At 47.5% G+C, this 18500-nt stretch overlaps 1 protein-coding gene across 1 annotated transcript in view; it reads left to right on the forward strand.

Moving 5' to 3' along the window:
• Positions 1-18500, forward strand: part of BAP1 (BRCA1 associated deubiquitinase 1) — a 178729-nt gene that overhangs the window by 81842 nt on the left and 78387 nt on the right. The window contains exons 9-10 of the mRNA XM_078661169.1: positions 17095-17218; positions 18216-18354. Of these exons, the coding sequence (XP_078517295.1) occupies positions 17095-17218; positions 18216-18354 (263 nt within the window). The remainder of the gene's footprint in view (positions 1-17094; positions 17219-18215; positions 18355-18500) is intronic.

Genomic DNA, 18500 nt, shown 5'->3' on the forward strand with positions numbered 1-18500 from the left:
AACAAAATAAAAGCAGAATGCCGGCGCCCAAAGTCAGGAGCAAGGGAAAACCTCCAAATGCACTCGAAAAAATCGAATGAAAAAATGCAGGGATCACACCGAATATAGTCTGAAATGAAAGGTAAGGTTATTAACCCATGGATGAGCCAAACAGCCGAATTCGCCTCTGCTACTGAAAAAGGCAATGGTTCTAATTTTTCAATATGCAACAGGGAAAACATGGCATCTTTCACTGACATAAATTGCTGTTTCAAAGTCAAATTAAAAGGAAGAAATAACAAACTTGTGTTAATGTAATCCCATGGAACGCGACCATTCTTAAGTGTCTGCAATGTCCAGGCAAACTGCATAACAGAACGCAATTGATTTTGCCCTTGTTATAACTCTGCAACATCTTCTTGTACAATATCAACCACAGATGACGCAATATTATCTAAAGTGTAAATTCGGGAAGAAAGGGTGTCGATGCTATTATCCACAACAGCAAGCACTTTTTCTAAATTGGCCTGATCTATAGCTCGAAGCCTAGAAGCAGCTTCAATTTGAGACAGTTTCCAAACTTCATTGTAAGCAGCATATATCCATCTTTTCGATCTGCCACCCGCAGGGCCTTTCACAAAAACATTTAAATCAACAGTCTCAGTGAGTCTGGATAAATACGATATAACAGACACTAAGGATGAATGTCTGAGCCAACTCTGGCACAATTTGCCTACAGAATAGGTGGTAACTGAATGGTGAGTCTGAAAACGGGGATCAACTCTAACCTCCGTATAGCCAGGGGTCAGACCTAGAAAGCGGTGCTGGCAGGAATCTGCACTTTTTTGCCATAGCAACCAGCCTTCAGGATTAATGCTGGAAACATTAAAAGAGGAATTACTAAACAGTGCCTGTATTTCACTCAGGGGTGTACTGGTACAATTACTCCAATTAGGGAATTTACCCAAATCGGGAAATGAAGGAGCATTTAATTTTTTAGAAGTAGCCAATCCAAAGCATGTGGTCTGTGAAATAGTATCATTCAGAAACAACATATGGTTTGGGACGAGACAGGCACGATGCAAAGCCTCAGTGCCTTGTTCTTGCCAACTCTTAGAACCCCAAACAGATTTAAGATCAATAGTATATCTCCACTGTTCATATCCCCCAAAAGCCAACTGGTCAATAAAGGACTTCGTATGAAGTAATTTGGTGTGGGCAAGTCTAACTTTGGAAAATGACTCTCCAGTCAATTTAAAATAAAATGCATTAGGGTTGGATTGATCAAAATCCGTGAAATAGGAAAACTTTTTCAGAAACGCTTTGGAGCTGCCTTCCGCTGGTGCGGGACAATGTTCCCACTGTGTGAAGTTAACTATGCTTCTGAACGAGCCAGTCTTATGCAGAAAGTGATTGCCAAAATGTTGGTAACAGTACAAATCACCATAATTTGCGGACTCTAATTATAAATCTTCAGCACCAAAGGCAGCATAATATTTCAAATCAGTAAATAAAGCTTCAACCGCTTTTACATCCCAATCATCAGAGCGAATATTTTGTTTAACCATATCTCCCATAGAAACACGGAGTACATTGGGAACATTAATAACCTCTGTGGGACCATGAATCTGGAACTTTACAGCATCCCATACAATCCCATCGAAACCAGGCCAAGCAGTTATATTAACAAATGTCTGGTCCCTCTTCATGATGTGCGAAGAGGAGTGGGGAGCCAAAGTTCCATCAATTGCTCGAATTGATGTTCTTTCTTCAACATAGTGCCCATTGAAAACGGAAAAAATATACCACAAATCCTATGGACATGAACATAAAAATTGCTATCAGCACCAGCCAAATGTAAATTCAAGGCGGGATCAAAAAATGTTTTTTAAACCAGGTAACAAAAATTGAAACTTTTGAAGGGGTCCCTGACGTGGATGAGCCAGTGTCAAATGAAGAACTGGATTGATTAGCCAGACGGGTCTCCAAATCAGGCATAGATAAATCAGTCGGGTAAGTATATTCAGTGTCATTAAGAGGATCACCAGCAGGTAGATTCAACATAGGATTCGCAAGTGGACTCATTTCAATAGCAACATCCGGCCCGATGGCAAGATCCGGGGCCAAAACAGAGTGTCGCACCATCGCTGGACACGAAATCGCAGGCGTCATACTATACAGCATCGGCCACCCTGTGTGGTTTGACATGGTTAATTGAAATGTACCTGTTCCCCTTCCGCCAAGGAAGAGTAGGTAAAATGACTGTTCTTGTACCCTGCACACCAAGCACGGCAACTGGAGCTCGATAGGAAGGACCAAATTCTTTTTTGTTGTCGATCTTCTCTCGGACCAGTTCTCCAACTCGGGGTAGCCAGCCGACTACCGGAATCTGCAATGCAGCTTCTGACGTGGAGGGCAAGTGTTCCTTTGCAAGACTGTCTCGGGTCTTTTGTAGATTCTGCAAAACATTAGAATGTTCATCTATGTCGAAGGATGCGGCTCCCGCCTCCATGTCTAGACCGTCAAGGTCCGGATCAAACATTTTGATTCGAAAGAGCATTTCGTATGGGGTCCGCCCACCAAGAGACCTTCTAGGGAGATTATTAAGTGCACGTTGTACGCTATGCAAGTGGGTGAGCCATTCCCTGCCAGCACCTAACACCTTCGCTGTCAATGATTGCTTTAAGTCACGATTCATCCGCTCCACAACACTATTACCCTCAGGCCTGTATGGAGACGAAAATTTGACCTGGACCCCCTATGAAGCCATGGCATCCTTGTACGCCTTAGAGGCGAACGCTGGACCCTGGTCCGAATGGAAGGTGCCACATGCAAAAATTCCCACAAAGACACGCAAATCTCTTATGACAGTTCTGGCATCAGTGCTTCTTTGAGGCCACAACCACACAAAGTGCGTGCAAGAGTCAACTGCTACTAAAATTTACTTATACGCAGTGTTGGACCTGCGATAGGCAAGCCCAGCACAAAGGGGGGTAGCTTGGCTTGAGTGACGAGGCGGTAGAAGGCTGTTGTGTTAGCCGGCTATGACCAAATAATAACTCCCTGCACACCACACAAAAAGAAGGACACCACACCACTGTTATAGAAAAATACGTTTCGTTTATGTAAAAGTTCTCTGGGTTTGAAGGAAGTTCACTTAGGTAATCACATTCACATTTCTTACATGGGTTTGATTAGCTGTGTACTGGTTTCTCAGGAATAAATAGTTGGACTCTAATAAATATACTGGATAAATATCAGGATTCAATACATTAGAATAAATATCAGCAATGACTGGAATAAATATCAGCAATGACTGGAATAAATATCAGCAATGACTGGAATAAATATCAGCAATGACTGGAATAAATATCAGCAATGCCTGGACAGTTTCCTAGCAGGTTAGATACTGATCGTTTCACATAAATATCACAGGGTCATTCTGGTATCGCTGCCACCAATTAATCACTTTCAGGGTAAACACATTACGTTTGTCATTCAATGCGGAATGCGTGCTCGTACAGTTTTTGAAGTGTTCACGGGTTCGGGCTCTCTGGCACAAGATACGCGTGATAATCCCTTAGTTGCACTCACAACTCATTGCGCGTATATCTGGAAGATAAAGGCATAAAATGACTACGGCAATTACACTCCGCGGCTGGCCGGTTCAATGCTACTGCTGCCGGAGGAGTCTGTGCGCTTCTGTCAGCGCAGGCGGGGTTTCCGAAGGCGGCTCCAGTTCACGAGTCTTGGGACCGTCGAACGGGCTGCCGGAGGGGCCAAAACACCTGCGCGCACAGTTCAAAATGAGACCGCATCACAGTTCCACAACAACGCGGCAACTTCAGGGGTAGAGACGGCCCACCTCACTTCGGCGGCGCCGGTAAGCGCTCCAGTCAGTATGGCACTTCTCCCAAGGGCGAAGGGGGGTTCCAGGGGCTCCGCGATCCTCCCTCCGAGCTCACTCACGGGGGGGGGTTCCCGCCCACACACCAGCTCCTAAGTCACTCGGGCAGGGCAGAGACAGTAATATCGCCCAAATGAAGGCCAGCCTTTCCCCGCCCCAGCGCAGCACCTCACCTTCTATCCACAAACAGCGCGTCGACGGCGGTGGGTTCGGAGACGTCCGAACGCCCGCCAGGAGGCACTTAAGTTGAAGGTGGCACTTTTGAGAGTTGCAGTTGCGATCTCACCACTGGGGGGCGGGGAGGCTCTAACTATGGCCAAAGTCTCTGAGGGGCAATTGGGCACTCGCTGACCAGGCGCTGAAGGCTAGAGGTCACTGCTCACGCTTCTGACTGGAACGCCAGTCAGGGTCCACGCCAGCAACCTCTGCTGCTCTTCTGCCTGCGCTATCAGCTGCCTCAGGGGGTTAACCGGGCAGGTGTCGATCTGGGGTCAAGTCCTCTTCTTCTGGTGTTCTTTGATCATTCTCCTCATGGCCGCCAGGGACTGGGCCTTTTATAGCCCATGCCCTAAGATGCCAGCACGAGCCAGAAGGTTCTAGAACCTTCCCTGGCTATATCAATGACATGGCCCTTTCAAGGTATCTTCTTGGTCATTAGGAGCCACCGTACTGGGCTTCCTAAGGCAGCCATTTTGTGTACTTGTAACTCCTGAGGGGATTCCTGTCAGGTTTGCAGGTTACACAAAGTGCGCCAAAACCTTGAAAGGGTCAGAGGTCAGAGGGGCTCCAATGGGAGTCACTCTCATAGGGGACAATGGTGTCCACCATTTTAGGGTTGACAACCCCAGTTGGTTATGCCACCGGTTCCGTCGGGCGCCTTGTACATAGGTGCCAGGAACTTGGTGAGCAACTGGGCATCAAAGAGCATCTAGCCCCATGGGACAACACACAAAAAGGTCCTGGTAGACAAAGAAAAAGCGACAAATTTTAGGAGGCACGGGGGAACAAAATAAATCATAGTGTGAGGGGACTCTCAGAAGCAGACAGGTCTAACATGCAGTATTAGAGGAGAAAGGACTGCAGTGATCCAAATAAACACAGAAGTGGCTTATTAGATGTGTACAACTGAGTTTGGGGCCGGCGTGCAGCAGAAGAAGGCTTAATTTACTCACAAATGCCACATTGAAGGACAAAATCACGCGTCTGTTTGTACAAACCCCGCCACCAATACCGTTGCTGGAGGAGAGATACAGTAGCCGACACCCCGGCATGCGCCGAAGCTATCCCCGCATGGACCGCTGTAATCAAAGCCTGTCTGCGGTCCGCGTTGGGAATCAGTCTGTCACCAACGTTGTTAATTCTCACATAAGTAACTTTATCAGGACTTAAGTGATAATTGTACTTTGAAAGGAAACCCTTAGGATAATTACCTCCCTTCTCAGTCGCGGCAATATCTGCCAAGATGTCATCATCAATCTTACTTTTGGAACGTGTAACCACTGCAAATGTTGCTACTGCTGTCTTTGCAGCTTCATCTGCGAGACAGTTGCCAACAGCGTGAACTCCTACGCGCTGATGACCCAGAGTATGAATTACAAAAATGAGTGGGAGACGGTCTTTAAGTTCCACCACTCAAACCCACATCATTTTATGTTTTATTGTGCGACCTTTGGAGTCACGATGATCATTTTGAGCCCAAAAGGGTAGATTGTCATTGAAAGACTGTACACAGTAGTAGGAATCACTCACAATAAGAGTAGTCACACTGGGGTCCGCGTACTCCAATGCAAGCATCAGAGCACATAGTTCTGCTAATTGGGCGGTACAGTTCCCTAATGTCTGTGTATGCACGACATCGGACTTGAATTCACCATCCACCATTGTACCAACCACAATTGCACAGGCCGCGGAAAAGGCGTGTCTAGAACCCGTAGCCATTTGAGCACTTCCATCAGTGTAAATGGTACAACGAAAATCCTCCAGTGGGCGCATAGTCAGAAGAGCAGGATGAACAAACTCATACTGCAAAAACTCCTGAGTCTGCAAAGAGGAATCAAAAATGAACGTTACATCAGGGATGTCAAGGATGTAGCCCATTGTATCCACCGAGGGTGCAAAGCCTTGGAATTTGGTACACTGGCCTTCATCACTGCCTCCAAGGCAGGATACGGAGTAACAACCACAATGCGTTTTCCCTGTGACAGTGCACGTTCCTTAAGAATCCCCATTTGCACTGCTGTCAAAACTTTTTCCACAGTGGAAAACCGCAACTCGGCCGCAGTGTACAGGTGTGACTTGTAAGCAATAGGAACTGTGTCTTCCTCATTAAAAGTGAGGTACGTGAAAACCACCGCCCAGGCACGATTCTTATCACCAGGTTAGTGTGGTTATCACGAGTCGACAAGAAATTAGATTCAAGAAGGTCAAATATGCAAAGATTGCAAGACGGCTGAATGGTCAGGCAGCCAGCACGATTTGGAAAAAGTAGGTTGTATCAATGCATAAAGCGGCTTGATACGCTGGGCATATTCAGGAATGTATGTACGTCCAAAATTTAGAAAGCCCAGTAAAGACTGCAACTTTTTCAGCGTTGTGGGAGCACGCAAAAGTACGCATTTCTCCAAGAAGTGAGGAGCCAAGCCTCTACCTTCATTGTTGTGCTCGCAGCCCAGGAACCACTCTGTGTATTCTCCAATGTGAGATTTCGCAAAGTTAAATTTATAGCCACAGTACCCAAAACGGCAAATTATGCGGTCAACACGGCACAGATGCGGCCATAACTCGTCATCCGTGAGATAAATGTCATCTACATATGAACATGCATCTGCGTCGAGTCTTTCAAGCAGAGAGACTACACGGGCAGCAAAAACCCCTGGACTGTTCTTGTAGCCCATGGGTAAATGAAGAAACTGGCGTTGTTTGCCGCCACAGGTAAAACTTGTCCACTCACTACTAAAAGGGTACAAGTTATGGGCAAAGAAGCCATTGGAAATGTCAAGTGTGGTTTTGAAACTCTTACGCACAAGACTATCCACTAGAGCAGAGCTGTGAGTATTCTGCACTGCACACGTACGCCAATGTGAGTTTAAGTGGCGGTTATCCAAAACCAAACGGTACAAGCCATCTGGCTTGGTCACAGTAAAAAGCGGGTTATTCATTGGAGACACAGACGTTTCAATTACACCTTGATATTCCAATTGTTCAAGGATTTCGCCTACAGAGGCTTTAGGCCTCACGCCGTATGGGGTATTTGGGTTGTGACTGTGGCATCGATCGCAAAGGGATCTCGTGTCGAGGGGATCATTTGTCCCATCCACAATGAGTACGGTACAACACAAGCGCCTAGGCCTAATCTTCTGCAAACTGCAGTGCCTGCTCCTTTGGCACTGTGTGCGCGAAAGCTGGGAGGATATACTCCTCCCCTTGCGGAGCGGCCAAGACAAACTATGGGGGCCAGTTGACCTCCGCTAACAAAATGTCATAAGTAGTTGTTAGATTTTCCCAAAATACCCCTTTTATGGTACGTTCAATGTCGCCTTCAATCACAAGGACTATTTCATGAAGTCTGTCAGGGTGAGCCACTCTGGTGTCTGCTGTTTCAACAACAACAAAGATGTCAGTCGCTGTCACCTTCAGTAGTGGACGCAGCGCCTCTCGAATGATGGTAATCTTCGCCGCGCTGTCCAGCAGGGTCAGAGCCCATGTCAGATTCCGAAGCTGCGTTCTCACTATCTGTGGCATATCTCACTGTCAAAGCAGCAACTTTCTTCTTTTGAAACTGGGGTCTCTGCCACGGTGACTCGTCCTTCTTGCCTTTTCCGTCAGTCTTACGCGGCTGATCACGGCCCTGTTGGACACCTTGACCTCTGCCACCGCCTCCTCCACCGGTGGCTGTTACCGAAGTTTCCTGCAAAGAGCGAGGAGAACGTTGTTCAGGAACCTGAAACCTATCAGGCGACTTAATAGTACTGCAGTCGCGCAAATCATATTTACGCTCAAGAAGGGCAGGTGTAGGTGAAGCGGGACAGGAACCCTGTTTCTGCTGCTGCTGCTTCCCCTGTTTTTTGTTCTTACTCCAATTTTGTTTCTGAACTTTCGGGCGGTCATCCTTATCAGATGACCCTTGCTGAGCTTGCTGTTGCTTTTCTTTCTTTGCGAACGTTTTCACACCTAAACTATTACGGCCCACGGTCTTATAAGCCTCCGTAATAATTTTCGGCAACTGACGGGGTTTGTCGGCGTCGGGCACCACGCGCAGAGCATTAGAGACCTGGAAACTTACAGCATCCCCCTTTACATTAGCAAGGACGAGATCACGTACCATATCAAACACTCCCACTTGGCGCATTCCCAACTCCACTTCTGCCTCTGGTCCGTGCTCATCCTGAACACAGTAGGCAAAACAGTAATTGACGGGGTGCCAAAGCACCGAGTGTAGACTGCTGCAAAAATCACCCCCCAAGTTGTACACTCAGTTACGTCAGGCACTAAGTCTTTCTGCAAACTCACGGTGAGAATCCTGTTTTCTCAACAGGACTAGTATTCGGGAACACTTCCTCCAGTTGGTCAAATTTCTCGGCAAGCCAAAAAGGCATTTTTCTTATCCTGGGGACGCTTGCCCATGACCGCATTAACCATGACGGGACTAAGTTTGAGTCCGCCACCGCCAACTGGATGCGCTGCCCCAGCCGGGACCCCACCCGGGAGATTGCGAGTAATGTAGTGAACCAGACCCCTGATAACTGCTACCGAAGAAGCATACAGGGGTCGCAATTGGACGGCTGTCAAAACACCCGCCTGGGGATGCGGAGTGTAAGCAGCCAACACAGGCCAAGTAGCGCTAAGTAGCGCCTGGAATGGACAACGGTCCTTGTCTGACCGCTGTAACAACGTGTGGGAGTGCGCCATTAAACTAAACGGCATGCTGCCAAACAGTAATCGGAATTTCTATCGTCCGATATGGAGCGTACACTGCAGGAGCATCAGCGGGCGTATACTAGTGAAAAACACTAGAAACAGCATCCACTGTGGTAAATGTGACCCATGAGTAATACAACTCAAACGGGTACGCCACGTCAGCAGAGACCACAAAAACCACTGCCTGTCCCTCAAGAGAAACGAGGTATTCCTGCAAATGATTACGCACAGCTACACGACTGTGAGCCGGGATATCAACCGCAGCCATATCGAAACAGTAAGAGCGAAGTACAAGGCAATACTAGTACCCACAACTGGGTTGTAATCCAAAGAAGAAACCTTTGAGAATGAACAAGCTTGAAACAACCTATGTAATTATAGGTAGGTATTTTATCCCTCACTACCGTCAACCAGAAACGATAGTGAGGGGGTTGTAGACTGATAAAAGCACTACTCAAGTTTCTCACAATAAGACCACACTTGTTGGCGGCGCCATGCAATAGGGATTCTGCGTAAACACAGAACTGTGCAACGAGACTTAGGACATCAGTGAATTAGGGTGTGCCAAAACTCACCTCAGTACCCAAAATCCCCTACCAGACTAGCAATCAGTCTCACATTAGCTCTTCGTCCTATAGCAAAGAAACCAATGATTAGACAACCTAGAACATGCGACTTTTTATTTGAAAAACTTTATTCACAGCTGCAGTATCATATATTTTCGCATTACAGTACACAGTTTCAACACATCAGCCGGTGTTTTCTATTTTCACCCCGTGGATGTCCCCAACTTATTGTTACTCAACAGTGATACTAAACAGGAGACCTTGAGCATTAGTAATATACAATTCTGTCTCATTTCAACATCTTAATATGATACAAAGGTATTGTCTCAACATCCCTTCACCCTCCCACCTCCCCTCACCCTGTTGTGTACATGAACTTCCCATCTCCCGGCGGTAGATCAATTTTCCCATCTAAAGTGTGCTCGGACGTGTCTGGCTGATGTAGGCGGTAATGTATGTTGCCTCGTGGGGCATTACAGGTAATAATACTAAGAATAAGAATGGCTGGGGCACTCCCTCACTCATTATATTCCGTGTGACTTTTCCTGTCTAGGTCTCTGGCCCGTTCCCCACACTCTGGTTGAGGTCCTCACTCTCTACTGTAATGAGCATAGCCTCCCATTCCTAGGAAATTGGAAGAACATGCGACTTAGGACCATCTCAGGAATGGTGGGAAGTGAGAACACTCTTTTGTTATGCGTTCATACCAGTCCACAACAGGAGTAAAATAGAGACGCGGTAAGGTTAAAATGTTTATTTTAACGACGTGATCTCAAGCGCAGTATTTTAATCAACATAAGCATACATATGGATAAGAATAATACGGACAGCATGGTTATAATTCCATAAAATACAAAAGGAGGAATCATGTTACAATGACCGTGCAAACAGGTGATAAAAGCGCCTTTTTAAAGCACCCTCCCTATCTATGAACTATGTATTATAAAACTATAGAAGTTCTCTGGAGTTTTCTTAGGGGGACCCCATTTACCTGTCCGCTCACTAATTGTAAATTACATCAGGATCGGTTAGTCTCTCTGCATGCCTGGAATCTTCCAAGTGTGTCCAATTCTGGCAAGTGTGCTATGATGAAGGCGCCAGAATCCTACTCGGCTTGCAGCTGCCAAATTGTTGTGTCTAGAATGTGTGACACGGACACGCCGATAAACATGCTCTCATGTTATGATAACCTTGGCGGCTCAGTACTCACTGTGCAGACTGGGGACACAATGTATGTCTAGAGATGTCGAAAAACAACCCTTTTCTCATATATAGACCTTTGTGAAAGCGAACTCAGCAAAAACAGCTAAGCAGTGTCGTGTGCAAAAAGCAGCAACAAGGAAAATGGTGTTTAAACTTCTAATAAGCCATGCTAACTTAACATGCACGCAAAAAGAGCCCCATAAACCACAATACAATATGACTATGTCCCCTCCCACAGGAGCATGGCATAATTTAGGGTGAAGTCACCCCAGATATGGAGCTCATTGACCCTACCTGACACTCTCTTAAAAGCACCCCTAAATTTAGTATTTAGGTGGCTCCCCAGACCTGAAAATCAGTTCTTGCCAACCTAATAAGGACGAAGAAGACGCCGTGCAGCGAAGCCTGAAGACGCATACTGACTTGGCCCCAGCCCTACCGCCCTTTCTCCAGCTTCAAAGACCCTGCTAAAGAAGACAACGCCTGTCCTGCATCCAGCCACTTCCAGAACCCAAGGAAGATTGCCTGGTCTTTGATAAAGATCAGAACTCCTGAAGGCAGCGGATCTGCCACCCAAGACATCTACACAAACTACTCTGGTGCCATCCGTAACTGTGAGTCCTGTCCACTCTGCACTCAATGCCTCTGTCCCGTGTGCCGGTGGTTCACCGATCCAGAACAGGTTCCCCAGTGATCCTGACCTCAAGTCCAGTGTTGGCTGACCCCTCCTGGACTCCACAACGACGCCTGCAGACTGAATCCAGAGGCTCCCCCTGACCACATCCGCCTCAGGTGACAAAAATCCAACACCCCTGCACCCGAAGCCCCTGGGCCTTGATGAGCTGAATTGACGGTGTCCCCACAACCCTCAGCACCCCAGCTTACCTCTGCTGTTACTGGTTTTCTCTGTGCTGCTCTGGTTCAACGTCTGCAGCCTGTTTGTCAAAGCGAGTTTCTCCATTAAAAAGCACTGGGTGCCCAATGCTGTATTTGCACCCTGTGTCGCAGGTGGTGCAGACTTTGTGCTTGCCTGAATTTGCCCTCTGCTGTTCTCTTTTTTTTTTTTTTTTTGTTCAAAAACCTTTATTTGAGCAAGCATAGAAGAATACAAGAATGGGCCTACAACCTCACGGGCTGGCCGCTAATAATAAGGCACAAGGAATAAATCAGAAATGTACTCCCGTGGTCAGGCACAAATCAAGTACCCAGCATTCCTCCCAACATATCACAGAGCATATTGAATTTTGTTTTATACAAAAAGAAAAACAAACACTAAAAAGGCGAATGCACAATAATCAAGGTCAGCCCAAAGAACGGAGGGGATGGTCAACAATCAGGAGAACATACCAAGAGCCCTGAGGCTCTAACAAGGTCGGGGGGGGGAGCAGCGGGGAGAATCGGAAATTCACAAAACAGTATGAAAAGGTTCCGGGAACGCTCGCCTAGGGAGATAGGACAACATCAGTAGTGCCTACAAGGGGAGGGGTACAGATATCCCCACGATATTCATTCCACTGGCCCCAAATCTTCGTCCACGCCCTGGGTCTGCCCCTGGCCACATATACAGTCTTCTCACGAAACATGGACCAGTCCATGTTGTCCTCCCATTTCGAGACCTCAGGGGGCCTGGATGCGCCCCAGAGTTGCGCAATATCCCGTTTCGCAATCATGTAACCCAAGGTAGCCCATCTAGTCTGGGCTACAGAGTAGTCAGTGGGCTCCCACACATTCAACAGACACCGTCGTGGCTCCGGCCGCAGGGCAACACCAGTCACAGCAGTCATCACCTCAAGCACAGCAGTCCAGTAGGCCGCCACAACTGGGCACTCCCAAAGAATGTGTAAAAAAGTAGCACTCGACCCACAACCACGCTTACATAACCCATCCAGGGAAAAGCCCATTCTCACCAGACGCGGACCAGTGACATACACTCGATGAAGGATTTTAAGTTGAACCAAACGGAGACGGCCAGGAATGGCTACCTCCTTGGGAGAAGAGAGTGCCGATTGCCAATCCTCGTCGTCCAGTTCCAACCCATCGCCGACCCAAACCTCCCGAAGTCGGACCATTAAGTCCGCCCGATTATTGATCAGCTTCTTATAGATCAGGGAAATAGTGCTATCAGGCAGGTGCCCATCAAGGACACGATCTTCGAGGGGGGAAGACTCGGGCAGGGCCTCATCAGGAGTCAAGACTGAGGCGAGGGCGTGTCGGACCTGTAGATAACGATAAAATTCCCTACCATTCAAACCGTATTCCGCCTGGAGGGCCTGGAACGACTTCACACTACCTTTCGAACAGACATCACCCACCTTACATATCCCAATCATATCCCAGCGGTCGAAGCCCTTAGTAGACCAGAGACACCCCAAACGTTCCGAGGCATAAAGCGGCGTCGCCAGTGTCATTCGATCCTCCCATCCCAAACTCACATTCGCGGCTCGCCACACAGTTACTGCAATCCTGGACGGGCCCACAAGATGGCGCCCGGCTGATCGAGAATAAAGCGCTCTATTAAAGTCCCCACCCGGCAGCTGGAGTCTATCCATCTCGAATGCAGGATTTCGACCCGGTGAAAACATCACGTGATTAATAGCAGACAACTGGGAAGCCCAATAATATCGCTTGATATCGGGGAGCGCCATGCCCCCGTCGTACCAAGGGATGGTGAGTTTCGCGAGGGCAATACGTGGACGCCCGTCCCAAATCAATTGCCTTTGAAGACTCTCGATCTCTCGGAAATAGGTCTTGGGGATGTCGTCATAGGAATTCTGGAGCGCATAGAGGAACCGCGGCAAGGACATCATTTTAAACAAAGCCGCCCTGCCCAGAGGAGACAAAGGAAGTTTACGCCAACGGGCCACGTCCAGTCGCAATCTAAGCAACGGGGGGAGGAGATTACGCTCAAATCGGAGCGAGGGGTCCAGCGTAATGAAAATCCCTAAATATTTGAAGCCAGACTGGACCACCTGGATAGGAAGTCTGCTCGGCAATGGGGGTAAAACACCCGAAAGAACATACACGCAGGACTTGGCCCAGTTAATAACGAGGCCTGAGTTGGCACCAAATGAAGTGAGAACATCAAATAAAACAGTCAGAGATTTACGCGGGGAGGTGAGATATAAAAGAATGTCATCCGCGTAAAGCGAGACGCGGTCCTCAAAGTCCGGTGACCAGCGAATCCCCTTGAGCGAAGGCTCCCACCGAAGCCATGCAGCTAATGGTTCCAAGGCGAGTGCAAAAAGCAACGGAGACAAGGGGCAGCCCTGACGGGTACCCCTGCCAAGGGTGAAAGGGGCCGAAACTCTACCATTTACCACTACTTGCGCCAGAGGTTCAGCATATAATAACTGGATCCAACCAATAAACTCAGGCCCGAAACCAAATTTCTCAAGAGCCGCCCAAAGATAAGGCCATTCCACAGTATCAAAAGCCATCGAGGCATCCAACGATGCCAAAATGGCCGGCTCCGTCAGAAGCCCCGCCCTCGCAATCGCACCGTGGAGACGACGTAGGTTAAGAGCCGTGTTGCGATGCGGGATAAATCCGGATTGATCTGGATGGACCAAGCCACTAATGACCGTCAGGAGGCGGGACGCCAGGAGTTTCGCCAGTACCTTGGGCTCAACATTCAGCAGGGATATGGGCCTATAGGAGGAACAAAGGTCCCGCGGTTTACCATCCTTGGGGATGACCACTATCGTGGCCAGTCGCTGATCATATGGGAGAATACCCCGTTCCCGGGACTCCAGAAACATGGCGCGAAGATACGGCGCCACTCTGTCGGGACGCAACTTGTACAGTTCAATTGGCAACCCGTTCGGGCCCAATGCTTTGCCCGAACGGAGCGAACGGATGGCAGTAGCTATCTCATCAACAGTAAAGGGGGAATCCAACGCTACACGATCCAAATCGGAGACACTGGGCAGAGCTATATCACGCAATAGAAGGCGAGAGTCAGCCACATCCCTCACAGACACAGGGGTATATACGACACGGAAGTACTCAGCAAAACAGTCAACTATTCCAATCGGGTCCGTCACACTCTCACCACTCGAAGACTGAATCACGGGCACCACACGATTAGCTCTCTCCTTCTTATCCAGCCATGCCAGCAATTTACCCGCTTTGTCCCCCACATCATACAAACGACCCTGTTGCTCCCGAAACATCACTTTAGCAGCATCCATGACCATAGATTTATAGGCAAATTGTTTCAGACCCAGGGCGTGGAGTTTCGCAGACGTGACACCCGATTCCAAAGCATCCTCCAATGCAGAAATCTCCCCCTCAAGGTCCACCACCTCCCTATTCCTCGCCCTCTTAGCTTCAACAATAAGGGAGAGGGCCTGCCCACGAATCACCGTCTTAAAGGCCTCCCACAGGGACACAGCTGAGGAAACCGACCCCTCGTTATCCAGAAAATAAGCGTCCAAAGACTGAAGCAAAAGGCTGCGGGTCTCGGGGGAGGTAAGGTACCACGGATTGATGGGAGCCACCCGGCCCGCTGCCTCCACTCCAACCTCAAAACTGAGCCAGAGCGGAGAGTGGTCAGAGATACCCCTGGGTAGGTGTACAATCTCACGCACCGCTGGCGACTGAGCCGCAGGCATCAGGAAATAATCCAGTCTAGACAGACTCCCATGGGCCCCAGAGTGAAAGGTGTATTGAAGCTGAGTAGGATGCAAAAGCCTCCAGCAATCCACCAAGCCAAAGGTATCCAAAAACCCACCCAACCACTGTTGGGCCGCAGGAGTATCTCTAGGGGGGTGGCGATCGTGGAGACCGGAGAACACCGAATTAAAATCCCCAGCCAGAAAGAGAGTACTATCAGGGAGGTCCAACAACACACGGCCCAAATCAGAAAAGGTAGAAGTCTGCAAGCCGGGGGGCACGTAAACAGTAAATAGGGAGAGGGCACGACCCTCATAGCGACCCACAAGGACAGCATATCGCCCCCGATCATCCTGAATCACATCATCAATAGCTAGGGGGAGGGAAGCCCGAACAAGGATACCCACACCCCTAGAACCCGAGGTAAACCCCGAATGTGCTGCGAGGCGATAGCCCCACCTATTCATCGCATGACAAACATTGCCTACCAAATGAGTCTCCTGCAGGAAAACAATATCAGGAGATAAACGTCGTATACATTTCAACACCACACTCCGCTTCCTCTGCTGTTCTTAAACCCCAAAGACTGGAACTGTAAGTTGGGTACTTACCCGTGAAACTGCATTGTTGTTTTCCTCCATAGGATAACATTGAACTGTTTGAAAATTGCACTGTTGACTTTCTATAGACTAAAATATTTTTTCCTGAAAATATACTTACCTTTTTATGAAGATCTTGATCTTAAAATAAAATTGAAACAAAGCTTATTTTTCTAAAGTTGTTGTGGATCTCCTTTTTGAGTCATGTGTCAGTTATTGGTCAGTGTGTTCAATAAATGTCTTGCACTCCTCTGTGCTAGGCCTAAGCCTGCTCGTCCACACTATCACAAAAAGAGCACTTTAGATTTACATTGAGCCCCGTACACTTCTTGGGGAATCTCTGGACTCTGTGCAAGGCATAGCCACCTAGTTGTATACCATATACAGAGACAGTTTCCTACATTTGATTCCATACATCCCTATTTTCAGTGAAGCCATCATGTAGCTGGGGAACTCGTTTTCATTAGTGTCCAGCACATGTTCTAAAATGGCTTCACTGCTCACTTGTACTGGCAGAAATGGAACTGATCAGCACAGGGACATATCTGCTCATGCAGGTATGCTCTCACATGTAATACTAAGCACCCTGCCATAAGTCTGTCAGGCCTGCTATAGGGGTGACTTTCAAGTATCACATGCAGTGATAGGAGACATAGCACACAGGGATGTGTGACATGTTGTGTTTTCACTTTTGTTGCACCAAGGCACGCATCCCGCAATGGCAGTTGTGCATGTGCTTATTGAAGCATCCCTTAGGGTGGCAGATTTTGTGCTGCAGCCCTTAGGGGCCCTCTTTAGTACCTCAGACCCTGGGTACCAGGGGAATCAATTATTAGGAACTTACAGAGGGTGCTAAAGGTTTTGACAATTGGGGAACAATTGTATATTTTTGTTAAAGCACTCTGGCACTGGGGACCTGTTTAACAGGAACCCAGAGCACTTTCAGTCAAAATTACATCCTTTACCAGGCAAAAAGTTGTGGTAACCATGTCAAAAAGGGGCACTTTCCTACAGCTCCTGGTAGCCTAATGGCTCCTTTGGTGGTCCTTTGCGTCAGATCTGTGAACTGAGGCTCCTTGTTTCGGCCAGCAGGGTGTGCTGATGCTGTAGGTTCTGACACCCAAGTTGGGTCGCTTACAGGCTGCATTTGCTCATGTGTATTCTTGTGACCATAAAACACCTGGCTGGTTGTGTATGACCACCGACATCTGGTTGCTCGCTGTTAATTTGTCAGATTTTTGTAGCCTCACCTAGGCATGAGGTCCCTGAGCCATATGAAAGTTTTGTGATTTATGTTCTTCTTTTCCAGAGAGCCTTATCATGATATTCGATTTAACCTTATGGCAGTAGTCCCAGACCGGAGGCTGAAATATGAATGTAAACTGAATGTCCTGAAAATGAACCGACAAACTGTACTAGAGGCCCTGCAGCAGGTAAACTGAGATGTGTTGGTGTTTTATGACTTAAAAACTATGGCAACCAAATGATGGCTGTAAGTGCAGGTCCCTTAAATGTGATACTATTTTATAGCGGTAGGCTAATTGGGGGGAAAAAGGGTAGAGTTGGATTGTGGGGAAAGTATGTCTATTCTACCTGCTACTGGTAACACTAGTGTCTTCAACAAGCTTCGATTTCAAGAGTGGGGACACAGCAGTGACTGTATTCTTACTTTACCCTGGTCATTTATGAAGTATTATTAGTTTTGAATAAACAACCCCCTATTCTTGGTTTCCTTGATGCTCCTGTCCTTCTGAAAACAAACTACAAACAATCTGGGGGGCGATCCTACCCACTGAAGGTAATTGTCTCTGGAACTCCCTTGGGCAAACTCTTTAATGGAAACTGAAGTTTATAACCATTACATAACCCATCTTTTCTGTATAACCGGTGGGCTTGATGTCCGGAAGATTTCTGTGCTGGCTACTTGTCTGATAAGTTCATGTCTTCAGTACACCTTTCAACCTTAGAACTCTGATAATGCCTTAGAGCAGTGTGGGTGCTTCACAAATCCTCTACATAATAAATCAAGCTCCATTTTCCTGCATTAGAGCTTGGTATAAACCCAGAATTTTTTAATGCTGTTAAGTGAAAGCGGGAATAATATTGAGGCATGTGCTTGTGTTGCAGCATAGCAAATTAGTACAGCAAATAAAATGTATTATGTATCCACAGAGAAATGATATAAATGTATACTTTTGTTAGTACCCTAAAAACAGGACATGATTCTATTCTTTGAACAAGTCCTGACAATTAAGAATTTCCCTCCACCCCTCAGCTTTACACAGCCAATATAGATCTTCTGGCACATCTTTCCACCTTTGAATGTTTGGGACTTTTAGACACAGCTTGTGATCTGACAATATTCTTCTCTCCTGCTGTATCATCTTTGAACTCTTTGGTTCCTTCTCATTGCTGTCCTTTCTTTTGCAGCTGATTCGACTCACACAGCCCGAGCTGATCAAGGCCCAGGATCCCCAGGCTCCGGAGGACTCAAAGTCCTCCCTTCACAAGGCCTCTTTGACAGTGGAGAATAACAAGAGCCAGACTGGACCAGAAACTACACATACTGGTACAAGGGAGGGGCCCTTCTCATGGGTAACCACTACTTTTTGGCAGGCTATAAGGCATATGTCTGCCCTGGCCACTTTTACATAAAACAGCTAATGTGAAGAAGCTGATTATTCTGCACTTCTCATGACGCATGATATCATGCTC

The sequence above is a fragment of the Lissotriton helveticus genome, chromosome 9 (assembly GCF_964261635.1).
Source record: "Lissotriton helveticus chromosome 9, aLisHel1.1, whole genome shotgun sequence".
Taxonomy (NCBI): Eukaryota; Metazoa; Chordata; class Amphibia; order Caudata; family Salamandridae; genus Lissotriton; species Lissotriton helveticus.